Source organism: Pollachius pollachius (assembly GCF_949987615.1).
Source record: "Pollachius pollachius genome assembly, chromosome: 20".
Taxonomy (NCBI): Eukaryota; Metazoa; Chordata; class Actinopteri; order Gadiformes; family Gadidae; genus Pollachius; species Pollachius pollachius.
The window spans coordinates 2,108,619-2,132,985 of NC_136953.1; the positions used below are offsets into that span (position 1 = coordinate 2,108,619).

A 24,367-nucleotide genomic window follows, 5' to 3' on the forward strand; every position below is an offset into this window, starting at 1 on the left:
ACCCCGGGGGTACACCCTCAGGGTTCAGTCTGTCTCACCCCCTGTGGTCCCCCAGCAATTCCATGATCCAACTTTACTTCCTGCTCACCTTATGCATAATGCTTTCACTAAAAATTCATGTTACGTAATTTTTTACACAACCCAGTACTGGTTTGTACCACACAGCAACACAGACCTGCGTCAAGTTTACTGTGTGTGTTTCTGAAGCGGTTTTGGCGCATGTGGAATTGTTCTACACGTGCCAGGCACTAGACCTAATGCAGCCTATCTGCAAGGCTAGGTGGCAAGCCCTTCGCCTGCCGCTTTTTTAATATGAGGTCAGAACAGTCTCATTAATAATAAATGCACAGTGAAGGATTCACAAATGTATTTTGTGATTTATTCATAAATTACTCTCTTCTCACAAATACATTTCAATGCACACACAAATGGATATCGGTATGTATAAATGTAAAATAAATCCCTAAACAAAAATAAATTTCACAAACACATTTCTGATCCACACACAAATGTGTCTTGTTTTAAATAAATCCATAAATATACTGCAGTCCCAACTTTTGAAGAAAAAGTTCAGCCTCCGAGCCTCCCGTTTCCCTCGGTCAAATGTCTACGGGAAATAACATGGGGTTTTTGAATGATCGTACATAACAATCTCTACGTGGCGAAGAAGTAAAAGCTGCGTCACGTTTTCAACTACACACTTTTTCCATGTAGTTTTGACTGGGTTTTGGGATTGTCGGTGCCGTTAAAGTAGTAAACGATTATTAATGCTACTTTAATGGCACCGACAATCTAAAAGCCCAGTCACTGCAGTCATGTGATTGGCTGAAAACGAGGGAGGCATCTGATTGGCTACAGAGTTCCTTGTTGAAAAAAATGCATTTGTGAATCCAGCCACGTCAGGAGTCTCAAAAATCCACATATAAATACAGACAAGTTCACACACAAATGCAAACAAGTTCACAAATGAAAAGCGTCTTGTAAATTCAAGTTTAACCGTTTGTATATAAATGTAACAACATCCAAACATTTTTGATGAAAATTGCAAATATTTTTTTAATTCATATATTTATGAATTTATATTACATTTATTTAAAACAAGAGACATTTGTGTGTGGATCAGAAATGTGTTAGTGAAACTTATTTCTGTTTATGGATTTATTTTACATTTATACATACCGTTATCCATTTTTGTGTGCATTGAAATGTATTTGTGAGAAGAGAGTAGTTTATATATAAATGAGTGCTGGCAGTTTAACGCAAACCAATTTTAACGGCGTTCATTTTTTTATTGCGCGATTAACGCTCTTTTGGCTTGGCAAAACGTTGTCGTTTTTTCACCTGCTGTCTAGCAACAACTAGTCACGTTAGAAAAACTACAACACAATACTGGATCTAGCTACACCGGAAACAAAACAACAAGCATGGCGCGAGAGTTCAATGTTGTCATTAGCTGTTATGTCTTTCTGACCAATCGCAGTTCAAGGCCCACCTGGGCTGTACAACTTCGGGAGGGGCCGCTCAGTTACTCCCCTTTAGACAAAATCGACTTGGTTGCGACGTTGACAGCTTGTGAGTGTTTCGGCTGTTGAGTGAGTGAGAGGTTGCGGGTGCAGAGCTCAGGCTGCCGGACGGTGCTGCAAGGAACTTTTATAAACGCAATATTGTTATCCCGCAGTAATCAGCCCTACAGCCCCGAAACGTTAACGGCCCACCGGGAATTCTCCCGACTCTCCCGATTAACACTCCGCCACCATGTGTGTGTGTGGGTGTTATTCGAAAGCCTGGTAATGTGTATAGGCCTACGTACGGTAGGAATATTCATACTGGTTTAAATAATAAGTGTTATAGTATTTCCCATCTTTGCTGAGCAAGAGTTTTGTTCGAAAGTTCAGTGATTGAAACAAATAAAAGCCTGGGCTATTGAAGTTTTACGGTACCACTGTCATGCACCTACCCGATGTCAAGTGGACCGGGTTGAATTCACTGCGGGTCCCTCTTCTTATATCCATCTTACTAAATATATTTTATTACTGTCCTTCTCAACACTCTCTGATCTCACTAAAAGGCTAGCGAAATCAAGGGATATTTAGAATAGAAAAAAATGTGTGATTAATCGGGATTAATCGCGACTTAACAATGACATTAATGCGATTAATCGCGATTAAATATTTTAATCGCTTGACAGCACTAATATAAATCACAAAATACATTTGTGAATCCTTCTCTGTGCATTCATTACTAATGAGACTGACCCCATATTTTAAAGAGAAGACCTCACATCCCAAAGTTCTTTGAAAAAAATACAATTTTCTGCTTTTTTTATATCATCTTGTCCATGTGTTGCTATCATAAAAAGTAACTTGCTATCATTGATAACTGATAAGAAACTGTATTTACACGTTGCCAGGTACTTTTTGTTGTAGTGTGCAAAATATCATTCATCATCATGACATGCCATAACTATTAAACCATTATTGACTTCTACCATTAGAAGGCTTCTAGTGGACCCCAACATATTCCATAATGCTAGGGGAATATTATACCATTTAAGATCTATCCCAGCGATAGAGAGAGAACTGGCGAAGTGATCGCATGTCATGTCTTCTTCCTCTTCCAGCACACACACTACGCACGGCTCATCCTCATCATCACCAGTAACTGCACATCCAAGTCTGTGGCTGTCCGAAGGTAAGCTGTGCCCTTGTACCCTTCTGTCGATGTACATCTCGGTAGAGATGTAGATTGAGTGCCTTGTCGTTGAGAGCAAAGTTCACATGTAGCCTCTGGTGTTCTTCCCCCACCAGACGCTGTTATGAGTTCCTGGAGCTCATGTTGCTGGAGTGGCCCACCAACACACTGGAGAGGTAAGCTGAACACATACACATTCCCACAAACCATGTGTATGGATGGCCATCTATAGCCGTTTTCACACATGTCCTCTGCATTTTTCACCGCATTTGTATATCAGGAGGTTCGACCCTGAGAGTTATTCACACTTGTAGCTTTATAGGGTGAATCACTATATAGTGTGATGTCGTTCCGACATCAGTAGAATCAACGGGGGGTTTAGGGGGCGGCATTGCAAGGGACGCAATATGACGTTGGGTCTAAGTTCGCAAGAGACAAGTGCGGCCGCTGTCACTCTAGTTTGTTTTGGATTGATCGCAGCACAGAGGCAGAACAGGGAGAACTCATTGCGTTCATCTGAAATGTTCAACGATCTTCAACGATGCATCATATATTCCGTATCATCCACAACATCCGAAGCATCGATGGATGAAAGATTGGAGCATGAGTTAGAGACAAATAGAAGAAATGACAAAGAAAAAAAGGTGTCGCAAGCGACTGCGTTACCGGAGAAATAGAGTGTATTTTTTGCTTCATTTCACGTATAACAAACACTGGGGCAAATGTAGTTGATTTCTGTGTTTTACTGAGAAAACAGGGAGTGGAAGGCCGGGACCCTATAATGTTCAGCTAACTGTAAATAATAATAAATAAATAAACATTTTCTATACCCGTGCATCTGTGAACTAATGTATTGTAATTTATTGTATGATGTGTACTTTAAGGGTTATGATAAGACCTATAGTATATATATAGTCATTGCCTCTATATGTTCTTACTACAATCTTTAGTTTTGAAAAATATATCTCTCCTTATTTTAAAGGATTTTCTATTTTGCAACAATTTCAATAGCGTCCCTATTATTAACTCTAGAGCCCCAAAACTTGTTCGATATAGGCATGGCCCATATTTTTCCAAACCAAAGGTTGTAGTAGGACCATAATGAGCCCAAGCCTCTATGGAACCAGTTTTGGGGCTCTAGAGTCAATAATGGCAACGCTTTTGAAATTGTTGCTAAATAAAAATTCCTCAAAAATAAGAAGAGATATATTTTTCAAAACTAAAGGTTGTAGTAAGACCATATAGAGGCCATGCCTCTATGGAACAAGTTATGGGGCTCTATAATCAATTAGTGGCAACCCTATTGAAATTGTTGCTAACAAAAAATGGGCATTGACATTTTTGCCGAATAGAAATTCCTCAAAAATAAGAACAGATATATTTTTCAAAACTAATGGTTGCACTAAGACCATTATAGAGGCCATCCCTATATGGAACACGTTTTGGGGTCTAGAGTTAATAATGGCGACGCTTTTGAAATTGTTGGTAAATAAAAAAATAAAAAAAAGTTGAGATATATTTTTCAAAGCTATAGGTTGTAGTAAGACCATATAGAGGCCATGACTATCTGGGACAAGTTTTGGGGCTACAGAGTCAGAAATGGCGACGCTATTGAATTTTTTGCCCAATAAAAAATCCTCAAAAATAAGAAGAGATATATTTTTCAAAACTAAAGGTTGTAATTAGACCATATAGAGAACATGCCTATATGGAACACGTTTTGGGGCTCTAGAGTCAATAATGGCGAAGCTATTGAAATTTAACCATTGTGGTCGTTTTCAGTTTTGCACTTTGCAGACGGTCCCTAAACTCGCGGCTGAAAGCCGACGGCTCATAGAAACCAATGCAATTCACCGATCCTTAAATATGGCTCGTTTGGATGAAAACAAGGTTGTAGCTGGTTCCCTAGGTTACTACATTTAGCTAGAGGAGTCATTTGTGTCGCAACAATGTTTCACTGATGATCTATTGAACCGCAAACTCCGAATCTGGAGTGAAAACAATCAACTGAACCACATGTGGATTCTGATGTGTAATTACGAGATAACTATCTTATAATTACGAGCCACATATATCGTAATTATGCGATAATTATCTCGTAATTATGACATAAAGATCTCGTAATTATGAGATAACTATCTCGTAATTATGAGAAAGATAAAGATCTCGTAATTAGGACATAAAGATCTCGTCATTATGAGATATTTTCCCATAATTATGAGCTCTTTATGTCATAATTACGAGATAACCTGATTTTATTTTTTTTGTGATGTGAATGCAATGCGCCACTGTAAAATTTACTAGTCTGTACTGCGTAAAATGGAAAGATATTCCAAGGTGTCCTTCCATTTCCTAGTCAGCGGACCCTAGTTTACGACAAAAACAACACAATTGACGGCAACTCAGTTGCCTCCCTTAACGTCATTAACGTGGTATGGAGCAAAGATGTTTGAAGTCGTTTGCAAAGTGAACGGTGCATACATTGTGTACATTAATGTTCCTCATCAAAGCATCCCGCTCCAATCACAGGAATCTAGAATCAATATGTTCGGGGCTTTGTTCAGAATATTCTGCATATAACATGAACATAGGATTGTTGTTTTGACGAATCCTGCCCAGCCCGCCACCCCTTCTGAAGTCGAAAATAATCTCCAGATTGAAATGCATTGGTTTAATATTGAATTAATTAGTAGTAGACCATGTAGCTATTATCGTTATAACAAGATCTGTATCTGACCATTGTAAATCCACTTCCATCAATCCAATCAACAAAGAGAGTTGTAAAACAGTGTACTTTTTCTATGGGGAATGTGGTTCAGGCATGACAATATTTAAATATTTATAATATAAAAAAACTAGCCTATACGTAGGCCTACAGCATATCATACATTGGACATATAGAGTTAGACTTTTATATGTATAAGGTTATAGGCCGAATTCGGTTAAAATGCAGCCTCTGCTTGCCCACAACTAGATCGTCTCGTTGTCTAGTTATACGCTTTATAAGTTAATTATATTTAAATTATTATAACCATGTAGCCTTTATTTTCTTGGCGTTATCATTACATCCTTTCTCGTTACATCGATATAAATTATTGTTATATCGAGATCTGTCTCTGACCATTCATTTCCTCTTGGAAATGAATGAAATTCATATTGACGGTATGGGACTATATCCCTATTCTCGCTGGCCCTTCTTGAATATAATCGACCACTTTCGTTGCTTCGAGGAGGTCTGGTGGTCTCCGTATATAATAAATAAATAAATATAAATATGTATGTATGTAAATAGGTATATACATACCTATTTATTTATTTATTTATTATATACAGAGACCACCACACCTCCTCGAAGCAACAAAATAAATAAATATATAGGTCTATGTATAAATGTATATATATATATACATACATATTTATAGATATTTATTAATTTCGTTATATATAGATGTTTATTTATTTATTTATTTATTTATTTATTTATTATATACAGGGACCACCAGACCTCCTTGAAGCAACTAAAATTGTCTATTAAATTCAAGGTGGGTGCATGGGCGAGAACAGGGATATAGTGCCATACCGTCAATATGAATTTCATTCATATATATATATGTAGGCTATGGTCATTTCACGGATCCCTGTGAGACCAGGTTGACTCGGTCGTTGAGACGGGGATCTGTGTGTGTGTGCCACGGAATATGAGTAACTTGCATCATTAACTTGCATTGGAGCAAATTCTGTTGGCATATCACGGACAATTTAAGTGATTCTGTGAGGCCACCACGGATTTTGAGTTAAGCACCTGTGGTCGACCCATTCATTGAAACGGGGATCTGTGTGTGTGCCATGGAATATGAGTGTCATCAACTTGCATTGGAGCAAAATCCGTGGCCATATCACGGAAATTGGCATGTTTCCGTGAGGATTCCACAGATTTTGAGTTAAGCGTCCGTGATCATTTCAGGGATTCCTGTGAGACCAGGTTGATGCTGAACAGTGTTTGCAGATGCATTGATTTAAAAGTACAACTTATTACCGCTGTATCAGCTGTTCTTTCCCAAATAATTTACCAAGAATGTGTGGCTAGGTAGATGACAGAAGAGTGTATGCGCGAGGTGCACAAGCAACATTAAGCATGCGCCCTTAAAATAGCATCTGAACAACGCGCCACTGACTTTAAACCAGGTATTTCCTGGTTGGTGGCGGAATTGTTTTCTGAAACTGCAAAATAGCACCAGGGAACGTTTGCGCCAGAACACGCCTCCTCCTTTCGCCGAACCGCCCCTTGGAGCGCAAGATTCCTTAATTTACCGACGCGTGGCGGTGGAGGGAAAAGAACGCTATGCGCCAGTTGCAAACTAGCAACGATACATGCGTCAGTGTAGAAAGTAAATTGCGCTGGATGCAAGATAGGGCCCTATAAGTTAATAAGTTAGCATTAAACACATAGACATACAATTAAACAATTTCTACTAAAGTACGTTTACAGAGACAATACAACCTCAGGGGTAATCTTTTTTTCAGGTGCTTTTCAGGATACCAATTTCAGGATATTCTTCACTCATACGGCTCATCAGGAGTATAGCAGGAGAATAGCAGGACTTGATGGTATGTTTGAAAGTAACTAAATACCAACTGTAGTTTGTGGCTGGGTGGGTGGGAGCGGCGAGTGGCTTGTTGTTTTGAAGTCTTCACGCTTGGTTGCACACATGCTGAATAGATGGAAGCAGCCAGCCTATCCCATGATGGCATTTTGCTTTACTGCCTTCTAGCTCCACCGATTGGCTGATGAGGTTGGTGTGAATTGATGAGCCCCGGTACGGCGCTGTCAGCATCAGAATAGCCATCATCATTAGGGGTTATTTGGTAACCATGGCCACAGTACAACCAACAGCGGTTTAAAAGGCCTGTGGCACAGTGTGCTCTCTTCATTCTTTGTGGGCCGCGGGAGAAGAGGATGCGTTTGTATCTAAGAAGAAGACTAAATCCTCCTCCTTCACTGCAATTTCACGCTTTTGCACACTCTATGCGTCAGGTTTTTCCCGATTGCTCCCCCTCGCCCTCTTTGACCCGTTCCCAGAAAGTGTCCCTGGTTCTCTGTGGTTCCCTGCCTGAGTGTGCTTGGCTCGGTGTTCGCATCAGCCTCATCACCATGTTCCCCTACTACCCCAGACACGTGGCCGTCCTGACCGAGACCATCCGGAAAGGCATCCACGACGCAGACTCTGAAGCTCGCTACATCGCTAGGAGGTAAGTCCCGCTTATTGGTTGGTGTTAATATGGTCCATCATCTAAAGTTCATACATATGTGAGTTGCAGAGTCTAAGACTTTTTTTTTCTTTCTCAAACACAAGGATGTAAAATGTACAAGATTCAGCAAAAAAAGTTTTGTATGCACATATCCTGATTCAATACTCTTAGGCATTTTACAGTAATATACTGAACTTCATCAATCATTCATTAATATTTCTGAATGAATTGAACAATTCCTCCAGTTATCAATTTGACTAGTAGCATAAATGGATTTATTTTCAACCTATGTCTTTATTTTCCACCCCTTACGTCTCTCTCTCTCCCGCGTTTTTCTTCCTCACTACTGCCGGACAGATGCTATTGGGGCTTCCATGGCCACTACAGCCGGGAGGCGGAGCATTTGTTCCAGGCCCTGGAATCGTCCTATCAGAAGGCTCTCCAGTCCCACCTGAAGGGCTCCGACAGCATCGTGTCCCTCCCCCAGTCGGACCGCTCTTCGTCCTCCTCGCAGGAGAGCCTGAAGTACTGAAACAACAACCTGTTTATTGAGTGATCTTGAGCTCATAGGGACATCGGTTGGACAGGGAGGGGTGCTGGTCAGATTCCTGGAGGAACTTTGGGCAAGACAATGTTGTTGGGTGGACATCACAGTTTGCATGCATGATTAAGAGATATCAAGAGTTAGGGTTAGGGTTAGGGAGTTAAAAAGGTATTGTGAGCAAACATAGGCATAGAAAAGAGAAAAAAAAGAAAACAAATGCATTCTTTTGTGTTATATCTTGTTACATCTATATGTTTTAAATACACTCAATTTAAAAGTTTAGATAGTTCTATTCCGTGATATCCATATGTTTTTAATACACTAGCTTTTAAAAACTTAGCTAGTTCTAGTCCGTGTTGTTTGCTTGTTATTTTACGTTCCTTTGGGTAAGATTAAAAAGCTTTAATTGAGTGTAGTTGTGTAAAAAATGCCTAGCCACCTGTCAGCTATTAGTAAGTGAAATGCTCTTGGAGGATAGCTGTTCTGGTGGACTGAGCGCCTGCTTCTGTTTGAGACAATAAGGGATTTTGGACTGCTCCTGGCTCCTCTCTGACCGACCAGGGTAGATCTCTAATCTGGGAATCCTTCCTGCATGTCAATCACCTTCTCACATACAGCATGGTCATAGCCCGACTTCTGGATGGAGGTGAAACGTTAGCCTGGGAGAAAGAAGAAATATTGAATATTCTCAGTGCTGTGTGGCCCGTTTTGTTGCTTTGATTGGTTAAGGGCCTATCCAATGGTGTCCAGAGGCCTTTTGGTCTGCGCCCGCTTTTGACGCCCTTTAGAAATGAAAATTAACGTAGAGGTGCTGCAAGTTTGCCATTTGATGCTAGGTGAGTGAAACATAGGGAGGGAACAGAGAGGTAACCTTTTGGCCGAAATCTTACTTCATTTCTTTCTCCTGCCCCTCTAGTCGCCCTCTCTCTGTGAAGAGTGTCATCGGAGGAAGCATGACAAGGAGTAAGTCATCTCTTCCATGTCGCTCTGACACTTCACTCTGTTGACTGTCTTCAATCGAAACCAATCAATGACCTGGCTATCAGTGTCGTGTCTGTGACGGTTTTATCTGTGTGTGTGTGTGTGTGTGTGTGTGTGTGTGTGTGTGTGTGTCATATGTCTGTGTATGTGTCCCCTGGCGCTTGTGTGCCGCTGTATGTGACCATGAGTCTTCTCTCTACTGTGCGGCGACAGGTAAGCTGGTGAGCACCAGAGCCCCGAGCACGCCCAGCTCGCTGCAGCGTTCCCGTAGCGACGTTGATGTCAACGCAGCCTCCACCGCCAAGTCCCGCCTCTCAACCACCCCTTCCTCCTCCTCCCCCTTCAATTCGGCAGCAGCCCTGCCCCCTGGCTCCTACGCGTCGCTAGGTAAATTACCCATCATGCCCATCTCTCTGTCTCTCCCCAATCCTCCTTCCTGAGTACAATTAAAGGAAGAGTGAAGCGGTAGTCAACCCCTTGCAGCGTTCTAGAATGTTCTAGAACTGTTGCTTAACAATGGAACGCTTCTAGAGGTTTTAGTGCTTAAATTTAAGCTCTACATGGTGTCACCAACTGACCTTTGGTTGGCCGAAGGAACATGCTCCATCAAAGTGGTGAATGTCAACACATCAAGAGGTTGATTTGTGTTTTTCAGTCACTGCTTGATGACATCACACCTGCATCAGTCTGCGTCACACCCTGCACTGAAATCAGTACACAACACTTTGATACAAAAAACAGCTTGCTTGTCTAGGTCCACCGTCGATAACATTGGACAAACCACTCTGATACTACTAATATGTGGTGGTTGGGGTTGGTTGAATAAGATAAATATGAGCAATAAAAGTGATGTATTGTCTAAATTTCTCGATGGTTTAGGTTTATACCAACCCTCTTATACAGTCTTAAAAAGAAGGGGCCAATGAGAAGAATGCCAGCTTCACAGTGCTAACATCACAGGGCTAACATCACAGTGCTAACATCACAGTGCTAACATCACAGTGCAAACATCATAATGCCGATCAGTCTTGTGTGGTGACATTTCCCCTAGCAGGCGCCGTTACCCCAACAGTTTGTACTACAGCCTGCTCCCTAAAAAATAGACTGCAGTTGATATTTTTCAATGTCTATTTCTTGCTGAAAACTGCTGTCCTTTATGATGGATTAAACATCAATGAACTATCACAAGAGGGCCATTAAAGTGTCCCTTCAGCAGGAACAGACATGGACCAGCACACCCTGAAGAGCTTCCAGAGTCATGAAACATGCTGGCGCTTAGTGCTGCCACTTTGAGAACCTTTTCTGTCAAAGTGAGGAACGAGTTCTCTCCCTCAAATGTTGGCGTTGTTCACGCACGTCAAAAGGTATCTTATATTCTCATCTGCCAACCTCCTGTGCTTCTCTAATGTTCTTCTCCAACTGTGAATCAGTAATATACTCTGTTCGACCTCATAACGACGTTGAACTAATGGGAATTTCCGGCATCCACACTCTTCATACCGTCGATATTAATATTGCTACTAATGTCTACTTCTACACCTCTCCTCCTCTTCCTCTCTGCTTCCATGCATTTCTTAAAATGCCCAAAAGATGGCACGCCCGGTAGACTGGATGGTAAGATCTGTGTTCGGTGTGTTTGTTTAATGGATGTCCAAGTTCACAGTCTGCACCGCTATTCAGAGCCAAGTGTGTTTGAGTGTTTGTGCATCAGATGTGTGTCTTCTCACACACCTGACCCCTCTCTCCTGGCCCTGTCTTAATGTGTGGTACTTTTCTCTCCTCTCCTCCCTAAGTAGTTGTGGGTTCTGTCGGTGACTGCATGGGCTGTCTGCATGGTTCCCTATGCCAGCTCTGAACGGCTGTGTCCACCTCTGTCCCTCACACCAACAAACCAAGGCCAATGTCATGCTCGTATAGAGAACTGTTCCCAATGTTTTATTTAACCTTTTACATTTTTGGGTTGTTGTTTTCTTTACATCATTTACTTTTTTCTTACTGTCTCTCTAATTATTCTCTCTCTTTCTCTTTATTTTTGTATTTATGTATGTCTTTCTTTCTTTTTTCATTTTCTAATTTCTTTTTTCCTTTCTTTCCATCACTTCCTCTTTTTTCTTATCTTTGATTGTTTTATCTCTCTTTTCTTATTGCTATCTGTCTTTCTCTTATTTGTATCGCTTTCCTTATTAGGTGAGTGCTGCATGCAACACTCACCTATTGTTCTCCTTAGGATTTGTTCCTTCTTTCTCCATTATTATTCTCTACAAACTTTGGGAAACTACTCCTTCCACAATTTGTCACCTAGAGACTCCATTCAAATTTTAAAATGTTCAGATTAGCTCGGAATCACTTCGTATATTTAGGTGAGTGCTGCATGCAGCGCTCAACTATTGTTCTTCTTAGGTTTTATTCTTTGTTTCTTTCTTTATTATTCTCTACAAACTTTGGGAACCTACTATTTCCCTTTGTCACCTAAGGACTCCAGTTTTCTATTTCTTTGACGTCACAATGTGGTAAGCCGCCAAATGGACGAATCAAGCGCTCCCTTTCTGCAGATCTTTACGACTGCCAGTGGTACGGTAGTAACAGAGCCGACTCATCGGACGTCTGTGTAAAAGGGTTGAATGGCGGGAACGGGCTGGTTTGATGACGTGTTATGTGGGTGACCTGCCAGCGGGCGGATTTCAGTCAGTGATATTGTTCCTGAACAGTCAGGGTAAAGCACATGAAAGTCAATAAAACCATCTCCACCACTGAATCCAGGACACACAAACGTATAGTATTCTATACTACATCCTCTATTGGGCCTCGTCCGTTTCATCCTCTGTGTGTTCCTTTTCTCCCTCTCTCACTCGCTGTCTCTCTTTCCCTCCCTCATCCAGGTCTTCCTCATCCCTCTGTGTTCTCCAGCATCACTCTCCCAGGCTGTGGAGGTGGTGGTTACAGTCTGTGATGAGAACTACTGGTTCATCTAACTTGTGATATCCAACTCTCTCCCTCCCTCCTCTCTTGCTGTGTCCCTCGTGGTCTATCTCTCTCACTTTCACTTCCTCCATCTGTCTATATCTCTTTCTCTCCCCCTCTTTTTGTCTCCCGCCTCTTATCTCCTCACTATCTTGCTTACTTTACCTCTCTCTCTCTCTCCCTCCCTCTCTCTCTCTCCCCCCCTCGCTCTCTCTCTCTCTCTCTTTTTCTCTCTCCCTCTCCCCCTCCCTCTCCCCCCCCCTCTCTCTCTCTCTCTCTCTCTCTCTCTCTCTCTCTCCCTCTCCCTCTCCCTCGCCCTTTCTCTCTCTCTCTCTCTCTCTCTCTCTCTCCCTTCTCTCTCTCTCTCTCTCTCTCCCTCTCCCTCTCCCTCGCCCTTTCTCTCTCTCTCTCTCTCTCTCTCCCTTCTCTCTCTCTCTCTCTCTCTCTCTCTCTCTCTCTCTCTCCCTCTCCCTCTCTCTCCCAGGTCGTGTGCGGACCAGGAGGCAGAGCTCAGGCAGTACCGGGGGCTCCAGCAGCACGGTGCTGGTGGACAGCAGGGGGCGCAGTCGGGCCAAAGTGGTCTCCCAGTCCCAGCGTGAGTGAAACACACACAGACACACACACAAAGGCACACACATTACACACTTGATATCAACACACACACACACACACACACACACACACACACACACACACACACACATAACATCGACATTACACATAAAGACTTCTCACACACACACACACACATTACACACTTGATATCACACACACATAACATTGACATTACACATGAAGACTTCTCACACACACACACACACACACAGTCATCACACACATAGACACCAAACACACAAACACACAGACATTACACACTTAGAAATCTATCTAACACACACACACACACACATGGAAATAACACACATAGAAAACCCACAGACACCTTCACACAGATACGTAAGTACACCATACATCATTTGGCGTAATTTACCAAGAGTGACATAACATGTTGGTCAAGAGGGTTGAATTATTGTTTTCTAATGCATACAAACACAAAAGACAAGAAGAGCTGACAGTGATGTTAATCTCGTTCAAACAGGCGACCTCTGTGATCTTCCTGTCTAAAAGTGACAGGGCTACATTAGATACAGTCAATGTAACTGCACATTAAGCGTTCTGCTCCATCTTCATGTCACCTCTGCTTTAATATGCTCTTTGTGATGAGGTCATACTAAACTAAATGCACTGACCTGTGCCCCTCTCCTCTGTGTGTATGACTCTAATGCATCGGGACTAACTTGCTTGCATGTGTGTCCATGTTTGCATATATAGACCACCAAAGTGTTAAAAAATCTATATATTTTCAATTCTGAGGTATCATCCCTTTTTTCCCTTTGAGGAAGATTTGGTGTTTAACCATCATTCTGTACTTTTGTAACTGTACTTTGTGTTGGTAATTGGTGAAATTATTTTATAACCATTTTAGTTGGCATCTAACTGTCACTTAGTGTCACACTTGGTGGTCTATACTGTAGGATATTCTGATGAGATCTGAGTGACGCTCAACTAACATTGTCCAGCTGACCAGGGTGCATGCTGGGTAATAGACACAGCACTTTCTTGTCTCAAGTTGACCGTTGTTGATTTTCACCTATCCTGGTGCTCGCTTTCAACACTCAGGATCAAGATCAGCCAATCCCATCAGTGGTAAGGCCCAGCTTCATCCAATCACATGTCATGCATAAGCCAGCACTTGCTCCCTAAACCCCGCCTTCAAAAAGAGCTTTGCATGTCGTCTTGTTTTGTTTTCTGTCCTTTTAATATTCACATTTTATCCCTGCATGAGCTTTGGTTCCCTATTACCTCCACTCACAACTTTAGAAATATACGTTTTTTTATATTGTGTCTATATTTAGCCACTGTTTTCTCTGACTGAATTTTGAACGGTGTTGCACATACCAAAACATTTTGTATGCCAAATAGCGTCCAGAACCCAGCCACTGACACGCTGACAGGCACACACACACACACACACACACACACACACACACACACACACACACACACACACACACACACACACACACACACACACACACACACACACACACACACACACACACACACACACACACACACACACACACACACTCACACCACACACACATTATCTATGTGTAGCCTTGGTCCAGACAGGATCTTTATTCGCTCCCTGTTTCTAAACACACCACACTTTATGTTTGGTTTTTGGTTTAGTTTTTCTTATTCACAGTTGAAATTCCACCTTCTTTCGTATTTTGTCTACTGCATTTCCGTTGTGGATCCTCTGTGCCGTTTGCCCTCCTCAGTGGGCTGGAAGGGCTCTATTTTTAACAGCTTATAGCAGGGAATCTTTTTCTTCAGTCAGACTCAACATAACACACCAGCCTAACTGGGTCACCATCTAATGGAGACGCCTTGGTTGCGTGTGTGTGTGTGTGTGTGTGTGTGTGTGTGTGTGTGTTTGTGTGTTTGTGTGAGTGAATATATGTATGTGTCTTCCCCTGTTTGTTTATATCAACATGTATATGTTTGTGTGTGTGTGTATTGTACTGTGTGTGTGTGTGTGTGTGTGTGTTTGTGTGTTTGTGTGAGTGAATATATGTATGCGTCTTCTCCTGTTTGTTTATATCAACATGTATATGTTTGTGTGTGTGTGTATTGTACTGTGTGTGTGTGTTTGTGTGTTTGTGTGAGTGAATATATGTATGTGTCTTCTCCTGTTTGTTTATATCAACATGTATATGTTTGTGTGTGTATTGTACTGTGTGTGTGTGTTTGTGTGTGTGTGTGTGTTTGTGTGTTTGTGTGAGTGAATATATGTATGTGTCTTCTCCTGTTTGTTTATATCAACATGTATGTTTGTGTGTGTGTGTATTGTACTGTGTGTGTGTGTGTGTGTGTGTGTGTGTGTGTGTGTTTGTGTGTTTGTGTGAGTGAATATATGTATGTGTCTTCTCCTGTTTGTTTATATCAACATGTATATGTTTGTGTGTGTATTGTACTGTGTGTGTGTGTGTGTGTGTGTGTGTTTGTGTGTTTGTGTGAGTGAATATATGTATGTGTCTTCTCCTGTTTGTTTATATCAACATGTATATGTTTGTGTGTGTGTGTGTATTGTACTGTGTGTGTGTGTGTGTGTGTTTGTGTGAGTGAATATATGTATGTGTCTTCTCCTGTTTGTTTATATCAACATGTATATGTTTGTGTGTGTGTGTGTATTGTACTGTGTGTGTGTGTGTGTCTCCAGCGGGCAGTCGCTCCAGCTCCCCGGGGAAGCTGCTTGGCCACAGCAGCTATGGGCGGCCGCCCCGGACCAGCGTCTCCAGCGCTGCAGCACCAACCGGCCAGCGCAACCGCATACCCCACAGCCACGGCTGTAGTCGCGAGCCCAGCCCCAACCGCATGGGCCTCGGTGGGTCACAGGTCAAAGGTCACATGGTTCAGGTCTTTATTAACGGACTGGCAAAATAACGTGCTTATGTTGTTGCGTGTATGTTCAGTAAATAAGTCCTGCTAAGCCACATGCTGAAGGTCGTGCTTGAGGGTCAATCTTACAGTCGTGGTAATTGACATACTACAGATAATGCTGATTGGGAGGACCTGTTCAAGGTTATAGTCGCGGAGAGCAGTAGGTTGCTAATGAAAATGTATATTTCATGCATTTCATCAGAATTTTCATAGATGGGCAGGAAAGAAGCCGGGTTTTGCTTGTAGATTAGATTTGATGATATTCCTGATGTGCTGTTCTTATTTGATTAAACCGTGTCTGGCGCTGATGACACAGGTTTGTGACAGCGATGATGCAAAGAGGAACTATCAACCCGTGCTAAACTTTATTTCCTGAAAGAGATAAACTCCAGTACCTTGGTAGTATGTTACACAAGTGGACAAAATTGTTGGTATCCCTCTGTTAATGAAAGAAAAACCCACAATGGTCACTGAAATAACTTGAAACTGACAAAAGTAATAATAAATAAAAATTTACCTAAAATTAGCCAATGAAAATCAGACTTTGCTTTTGAATTGTGGTTCAACAGAATCATTTTAAAAAACAAACTAATGAAACAGGCCTGGACAAAAATGATGGTACCCCTAGAAAAGATTGAAAATAATTTGACCATAGGGAAATGTTAAACTAAGGTGTGTCCTCTAATTAGCATCACAGGTTTCTTCAAACTTGTAATCAGTCAGTCTGCCTATTTAAAGGGTGAAAAGTAGTCACTGTGCTGTTTGGTGACATGGTGTGTACCACACTGAACATGGACTACAGGAAGCGAAGGAGAGAGTTGTCTCAGGAGATTAGAAAGAAAATTATAGACAAGCATGTAAAAGGTAAAGGCTATAAGACCATCTCCCAGCAGCTTGATGTTCCTGTGACTACAGTTGCACATATTATTCAAAAGTTTAAGGTCCATGGGACTGTAGCCAACCTCCCTTGAAAATTGATGACAAAATGAAGAGACGGATAATAAGAATGGTAACCAAAGAGCCCAGAACAACCTCCAAAGAAATTAATGGTGAACTCCAAGGTCAAGGTACATCAGTGTCAGATCGCACCATCCGTCGTTGTTTGAGCCAAAGTGGACTTCATGGGAGACGACCAAGGAGGACACCACTGTTGAAAGCAAATCATAAAAAAGCAAGACTGGAATTTGCCAAAATGCATATTGACAAGCCACAAAGCTTCTGGGAGAATGTCCTATGGACAGGTGAGACAAAACTGGAGCTTTTTGGCAAGGCACATCAGCTCTATGTTCACAGACGAAAAAATGAAGCATACCAAGAAAAGAACACTGTCCCTACTGTGAAACATGGAGGAGGCTCAGTTATGTTCTGGGGCTGCTTTGCTGCATCTGGCACAGGGTGTCTTGAATCTGTGCAGGGTACAATGAAATCTCAAGACTATCAAGGCATTCTGGAGAGAAATGTGCTGCCTAGTGTCAGAAAGCTTGGTCTCAGTCGCAGGTCATGGGTCCTCCAACAAGATAATGACCCAAAACACACAGCTAAAAACACCCAAGAATGGCTTAGAGCAAGACATTGGAGTATTCTGAAGTGACCTTCTATGAGCCCTGATCTAAATGCTATTGAACATCTGTGGAAGGAGCTGAAACCTGCCATCTGGAGAAGGCACCCTTCAAACCTGAGACAACTGGAGCAGTTTGCTAATGAAGAGTGGGCCAAAATACCTGTTGACAGGTGCAAAAGTCTCATTGACAGTTAGAAAAATTGTTTGATTGCAGTGATTGCCTCAAAAGGTTGTGCAACAAAATATTAAGTTAAGGGTACCATCATTTTTGTTTGTTTTTTAAAATGATTCTGTTGAACCACAATTCAAAAGCAATGTCTGATTTTCATTGGTTAATTTTCAGTAAATTTTTATTTATTATTACTTTTGTCAGTTTCAAGTTATTTCAGTGACCATTGTGGGTTTTTCTTTCATTAACAGAGGGGTACCAACAATTTTGTCCACGTGTGTACATGAGTTAATCTAAAACATGTTACCAGACACACACACATTCCTCTGCTGGTTTGCCCTGTTAAGACTTCAAATATATGACGAATGAATGACAGTGACGTTAACTATATACATTTTATCATTAGTATAAGAAATTCAAATGTATGTAAAATGTATAATATTTTTAATATGATAATTGTAGATTTTTATAGAGAGATGGTCGACATTGGAATTCCTCCTCCATGGCAACATCCCATCTTCCATACCAGAACAAAAAATCCTATAAAACCTTGCCATGGAAGCAAAATCATAGCAGCGTAGGATTCCTACTGTCGCCTCCTCAATCTCCTCTTCCTCCTGGGATAGGTTGATCGGCTAGGGGTCAATCTTCTCAATGACCAATCATTTCCCCATCTTTGCAACTGTTTAATTTGGACAATCTCTCAGTGGTGCATTTGGAAGTGCCATTGGCTTCTTCTGGATTGGGATAACATGTTTATTTTGTTGATTGAGATGCTTTTGCTTGGTTGCTAACAGATTAGTTACAAGATTTGCCGGTTTATTCTGTTTTTATTTGGATCAATTGTTGAAAATCCTCAACAGGGAGGGTGGGCCTAGTCCTTTTAAATTATGTTCATTCTTAGAAAGAAAGGAATCATCACAGTTATGGAATAACATGTGTGCATTAACCGTTGTATGTTCAACCCGCTGAGACATTGGTCTCCTCCTAACAAGCAGTATTGTTCACCACCGTCACCCTACACTCTCTCTCTCTTTCTCTCGTTCTCCTCCGTGTGTGTGTCGCCCTGGATCGCCCCTCTCTCTCTCTTCCCCCGACCCCTGGCCCCCCCTTCTTTGAGGCCTGCTAACCCTGACACCTTGTCCCCTACCCTGTGGTCCTGACAGCCAGGCTGTGTGGTAAAGCTCTTGTTCCTGCTGCTTCCCCCTATCGTACGCTAGCCCGGAGCCGCATCCCCCGTCCCAGCATGTCACAGGGCTGCAGCCGCGACACCAGTCGTGAGAGTAGCCGCGACACCAGCCCTGCACGGGGCTTCACGTCTCTGGGTGAGTACTGACCAGAACCCCCTCCCAACCCCCCGGTATGGAGCCCAGAGGCTGTCCAAAAAGAGGAGAGGATAATCCACACTGAACCGAACAGCTGCATGTGACTTTGTCTTTCTGTGTCTGATACAACTGCATGCCTCTGTTGTATGTTTCTGTGACGGATGTGTTCCTTGGTGACCATGAGATATTGTTTTGTCTCATCTATGGTCAATGATCCTGTTTTCTACCTTTGCTGTTTCTCTTGTCTGTCAGTCATGCCAATCATTCTCTCTCTCTTTATCCTGTCTCTGCATGGACTAATTTATAAATATTATAAATATAGAGTGGAGGTTTGCCATTGTGTTTTTAGATTACATTAAGATGTCATGTGCATTGGATGCCTCAAACCACCTTGTGGTGGGTTGTGAGTGCCACTTCAGAAAGAAAGAACATGTATTATCTATATGTATTATTGAACTAGCAGAGGAAGTGATGTCACAGTTGGAAATCCAGGTGGCTACGATATCTAGGAATCTATGGCATTTATTTTCTCTTTAGCATATCCAGCTTCAAATGTCCTTAGTCAACCCCACGTTAATACACATAGTTCTACACATTGATTTGGATGTGAAAAGCTTGGTTCTGAAATCGTTGTAAAAGTATCTGTAACTTGTAAGAGTGCCTGTAATTTGTATTAGTGCCTGTAAAGGTACTTGTTACGGTATCTGTAACTTGTAACAGGACATGTAACTTATAACCATGTATGTAACATTACTTGTAACAGAAATAGTAGCTTTTAACAGTACATTTAACCTGTGACTGTGTATAGACTGTAATATATATTGTCATAGTACCTGTACCTTTTTAACAGTACCTGCAATTTATAACATCAGTTGTAACACGACCTGTAACAGCACTTGTAAAATCACCTGTGACTTGTAACAGTCCCTGTAATAGTACTTGTAGCCGTACTTTTAACAGCACCTTTAATTGTAACAATGTTACCTGTGTCAGTACCTTTAACTTGTACCAATCCCTGTTGCAGCCCCTGTGCTGCTGTCTATCAGTTTTAACCCCCCACCCTGTGCGGGTGAACCCTCTCCCCTACAGCTTCCCGACATCAGTCTCGCTCCACCAGTGCTTTGTCCACAGCAGACCCCCACAGCCAGTCAGGTGACCTGCATGCCCCAGAGTATCCCCACCCCTCCGCCACTTCAACCCGTCCTCCTAGTCTCATTCACCCCGTCCCTCCCTGTGATAGGCTCAGTGGAGCCGTAGATTTGATGAGCCGCCTGCATGCACCCAAGCACGAGTCTGTGACCAAGTAGAAAACTATGATTCACTTTCTTTATATTTGTATATTTTATTTGATATTTTTCATATATTTGCCTTAAAAAGAGACGCGTGATGTTGCTTTTTTAGTTCTTTATTTACATTTGTATATATTTTTTTATATGTATATATATACAAACGTATATATAGAAGTATAGAAGTATATATATTTATTTTATATTAGAATATATATATATATTTCTTTATGTATATATATTTTTATATTGTTTAGCTGTTAAGAGAACTGTACCTGACTTGTGTTGTTGGTGAGCTAATGTGATCTTTGTTGGTGTTGCTTGTGGATGTTGTCTGTGTCGTTGGTTAACTTTTATTTAATTCCCCACGAGTCAGCCTCCCACATTTGTAACAAGGAATGGGTTATTCTCTGTATTTATGTTCTCCAAATTCATACTTTGGCTCAGGCCTCTTTATTTATCATTGGGACTTATTTGGTATTGCTATGAATGCTTCCTTTAAGGTTGATTTGTTCATTTGAACCTCTAAAATGGTCATCTTCCATACGCCCTCTTGATGGTTTCTTCTTGTCTGGTGGATGGGTTCACTTGTCCCTCTCTGACCTCCAAGCAATCCAGGTTCTTCATTTTGGGGTCTAACTTTCCTTTCTCAATGTTTATTTATTTATTTATTTTTTATTCCTGTGTATTCGGTACTTGGAAACATGGATTTTCTCTTACTCCATGCCCCTATGTTTCTGGATTGAAGAGTTTGCTTAACAAAGGATCCCTTAAAATGCTTTTTTTGACATGAGTATGCATTGTTGACAAGATAAGAATGTACTATCCCCTACATAATCCCAGACGGGATATACAGGAAAGTATACGATTTAATAGGAGATATAAATAACAAAAAAATAGTAAAACTACAAAAACGTATACAGAAAACATGTCTCACATACACGTAGTATGAGTGGTAGAACATTATGTGGTCACACTTTTTAAAAACCACCATCCATCCCCCATTCTCTGCTCCAGATCGCTATGGTCTGCTCCACCAGGCTAGAATCTCTGCGTCGGTCAACGCCATGAGGGTCCTGAACACCGGCACCGAGGTGGAGGCAGCCGTGGCAGACGCTCTGGTAGGTCACCTCGAGGCTCCCATGATGTACTGATCTGTGATGACGTAATTGGAATTCACCTAACAAGGTGACTAGTGACGAACCACTGGAGGATGTTGAGTTTCTATTCAGACATTGATTGATTCACTATAGTCACAAGTCATTTTAGCTTTGATATGAATGATTGAATTTAGATCGTGTTTTTGAATCCTTTGCCAATATATATCATGTTATGAGTCTACATGTTGATTGGCATTTGTATTTGTTCACAGCTTTTTAACTTATGGTAAATAAGAACAGTGTTTTTAGTTCATAGGGACATTAGAATTACTTGGGAAAATTGCAACCTTAGTATTTTTAACAAATGGCTGTATTTCACCCATATACCTGCTATAGATCACTTGAAACTGATATCTTAAACAACGTTCTCCTGTTTAAACTGTTCAATCCTTACCTTTTAAAACCTCTCCACCCCCCCCCCCCCCCCCCCCCTTTTCTGTCTCCCCTTGGATGTTCAGCTATTAGGCGACTCCAGGAATAAGGTAGTTGTCCAGTTCTCTCTCCGTCGCTGCGCACATACTCAAACATGTTAGCTTCTTCACTCAGTTCACCGACTGGCAGCTTCCCAACTTTTTGTTTCATTACCCCCAAATTTTTCTTTTCACTTTAGTTTTTCCTTAGCTCCATCCCACTCCCTGCTTTTCAAACCAGTGTGTTTTGTGATTCTGTTCACACATTGTGATGTTTTTTAGTTTTTCTGTGAATTGTTTAAATTCAGCCATATCACACCATTTATAATCAAGACACATGCATACTATTGTTAAGTTTTTATTTACTTTAATTGCAGCTGTGCATTTTAAAACATTGTTGTAATCAAACTCTGAGCTCTGCAATCGTGGAACGTTTTTGCAACAAATCCTAGGCTTATCTCTAACCTTGTGATCAAACCTTGGTTAATCTCTACCATTGAGGAGTTTTGTCATAAACAAACTTAGTCTAATATCTATCATGGTGTAGTTTTGTCATAATCAAACCTTGGCTAATCTCTACCATTGATTAGTTATGTTGTGATCAAACCTTGTCTTATCTCTACCATTGTGTAGTTTTGTCATAATCAAACCTAGTCTAATCTCTACCATTGTGTCGTTTTTTGGTAATCAACCCTATGCAACCCTACCCTGAAATCTTGGAGTTTTATTGTGATAGTACCTAGGTCAAATTCCTACCTCTAAGCTTGTTGCAATGGAACCTGCACTATACTGTACCGCAGTGGTTCTAAATCTTTTACTTTAGTACCACTAAATTATCATTAAGATCTTTCGCGGTCCACCTCATGCAAATAATTATAAGTACACAACTACACACGCAGTCAAAATATGTATATGTATATCCTAAAGAAATAATAACAAGAAACTATATTTACTGAACAATATTTATGTCATTATTCACAATTATCTATATTGCTTTTACAATTATTGTAAATTTATCTATTTCATTAATTACGTCACATGTTACCTTGCAGTACCCTCGCATTTCCACCATTGTTTAGTTTTGACGTAATTAACCCTACCACATGTCCCACCATGGTGGATCTTCATGGATATCAAACCTGCACTACGCTCTACCATTGTGTAGTTCTGTTTTAATCTCACAATAATCGTAAGATAAACGTATGTACAACTAACCCTCGTCCCTCACCACAGAGGAAGCCAATGAGACGGCGGTATGAGTCGCCGGGGATGTACTCGGACGACGACGCCAACAGCGACGCGTCCAGCGCCTGCTCGGAGCGCTCGTATGGCTCCCGTAACGGCAGCATTCCCCACTACCTGCGTCAGACGGAGGACGTGGCGGAGGTCCTCAACCACTGCGCCAGCTCCAACTGGTCCGAGAGGAAGGAGGGCCTGCTGGGCCTGCAGAACCTGCTCAAGAGCCAGAGAATACTGAGGTGGGGTCGCCTGTGGTGGGATACACTGCTCTGGTGCTGCTGTTTCTGCTGTGATTGAACTGACAGCACCTATCTAATGAAACTTAATTAATTAATTTATTTGATTGATCTCTTTAATACCCCATTCTCCATGTCTGGCTTCAGTGATGACCAAATATAAGAGAGCGATTTTGTCGGCGATACTGGACCATAGTTAGAGGAGAATCCAAAAGAAACGTAAATAACCGTCACCTATGCTAATCAAAACGTTGTTTTGCCGCATCTTGCATGAAAACCTCTGTGGCAGATCCACACGTAACAATGTCTCCCCATTATGAAAATCCTTTCATGATTAATTAATAAACAATGACCTAAAAAACATAGTAACTAACATTCAATTGTTTCTGGGCTTCCAAAATTGTGGCGGCCATTGTGATTTGCCGTCACGATGTACAAGTTTAGTTGGGCAAGACTTAAGTATATTTATACATTAATATACATTTTTAAACCCAAGATTTGCAAGAGGTATTTATCTTTAACATCAATTCCGATGCCCCAGTGCAGTGACGGGGACACTGTGCTGTGGAAGGCGCCGTCCTTCGGAGGAGACGTAAAAAACCGAGGTCCTGACTCACTGTGGTCATAAAAGATCCCAGTTAGCACTTAGCGCAAAGAGTAGGGGTTTCCCCGGTGTCCTGGCCCAACCAGGCCCATTCAATCTGGCCCCCTAATCATCCTCCTGTATAATTGGCTGACTCATTAATTCCCTAACTCTCCACCTCAAGCTGGTGTGTGGTGAGCGTTCTGGCGCAGAATAGCTGCCGTGCATCACCCCAGTGGGTGCTACACACTGGTGGTGGTGAGTGAGGCCCCCCCTTCACTGTAAAGCGTCTTTGAGTGTCTAGAAAAGCGCTATATGAATTCAATCCATTATTATTATTATCATGAGTTTTAATGTTTTGTTTGTTACCATGTTTTTCTGCAGCCGCGTAGAACTGAAGAGGCTTTGTGAAATCTTCACCAGGATGTTTGCCGATCCCCATAGCAAGGTATGATCTCGAG

At 41.6% G+C, this 24,367-nt stretch overlaps 1 protein-coding gene across 1 annotated transcript in view; it reads left to right on the forward strand.

Moving 5' to 3' along the window:
• Positions 1-24,367, forward strand: part of clasp1a (cytoplasmic linker associated protein 1a) — a 133,555-nt gene that overhangs the window by 52,740 nt on the left and 56,448 nt on the right. Inside the window, exons 14-27 of the mRNA XM_079757971.1 lie at positions 2,621-2,691; positions 2,808-2,867; positions 7,864-7,941; positions 8,299-8,466; positions 9,402-9,448; positions 9,680-9,853; positions 12,912-13,022; positions 14,108-14,134; positions 15,717-15,881; positions 18,834-18,992; positions 21,296-21,399; positions 21,897-21,920; positions 23,082-23,326; positions 24,291-24,354. Of these exons, the coding sequence (XP_079614097.1) occupies positions 2,621-2,691; positions 2,808-2,867; positions 7,864-7,941; positions 8,299-8,466; positions 9,402-9,448; positions 9,680-9,853; positions 12,912-13,022; positions 14,108-14,134; positions 15,717-15,881; positions 18,834-18,992; positions 21,296-21,399; positions 21,897-21,920; positions 23,082-23,326; positions 24,291-24,354 (1,497 nt within the window). The remainder of the gene's footprint in view (positions 1-2,620; positions 2,692-2,807; positions 2,868-7,863; positions 7,942-8,298; positions 8,467-9,401; positions 9,449-9,679; positions 9,854-12,911; positions 13,023-14,107; positions 14,135-15,716; positions 15,882-18,833; positions 18,993-21,295; positions 21,400-21,896; positions 21,921-23,081; positions 23,327-24,290; positions 24,355-24,367) is intronic.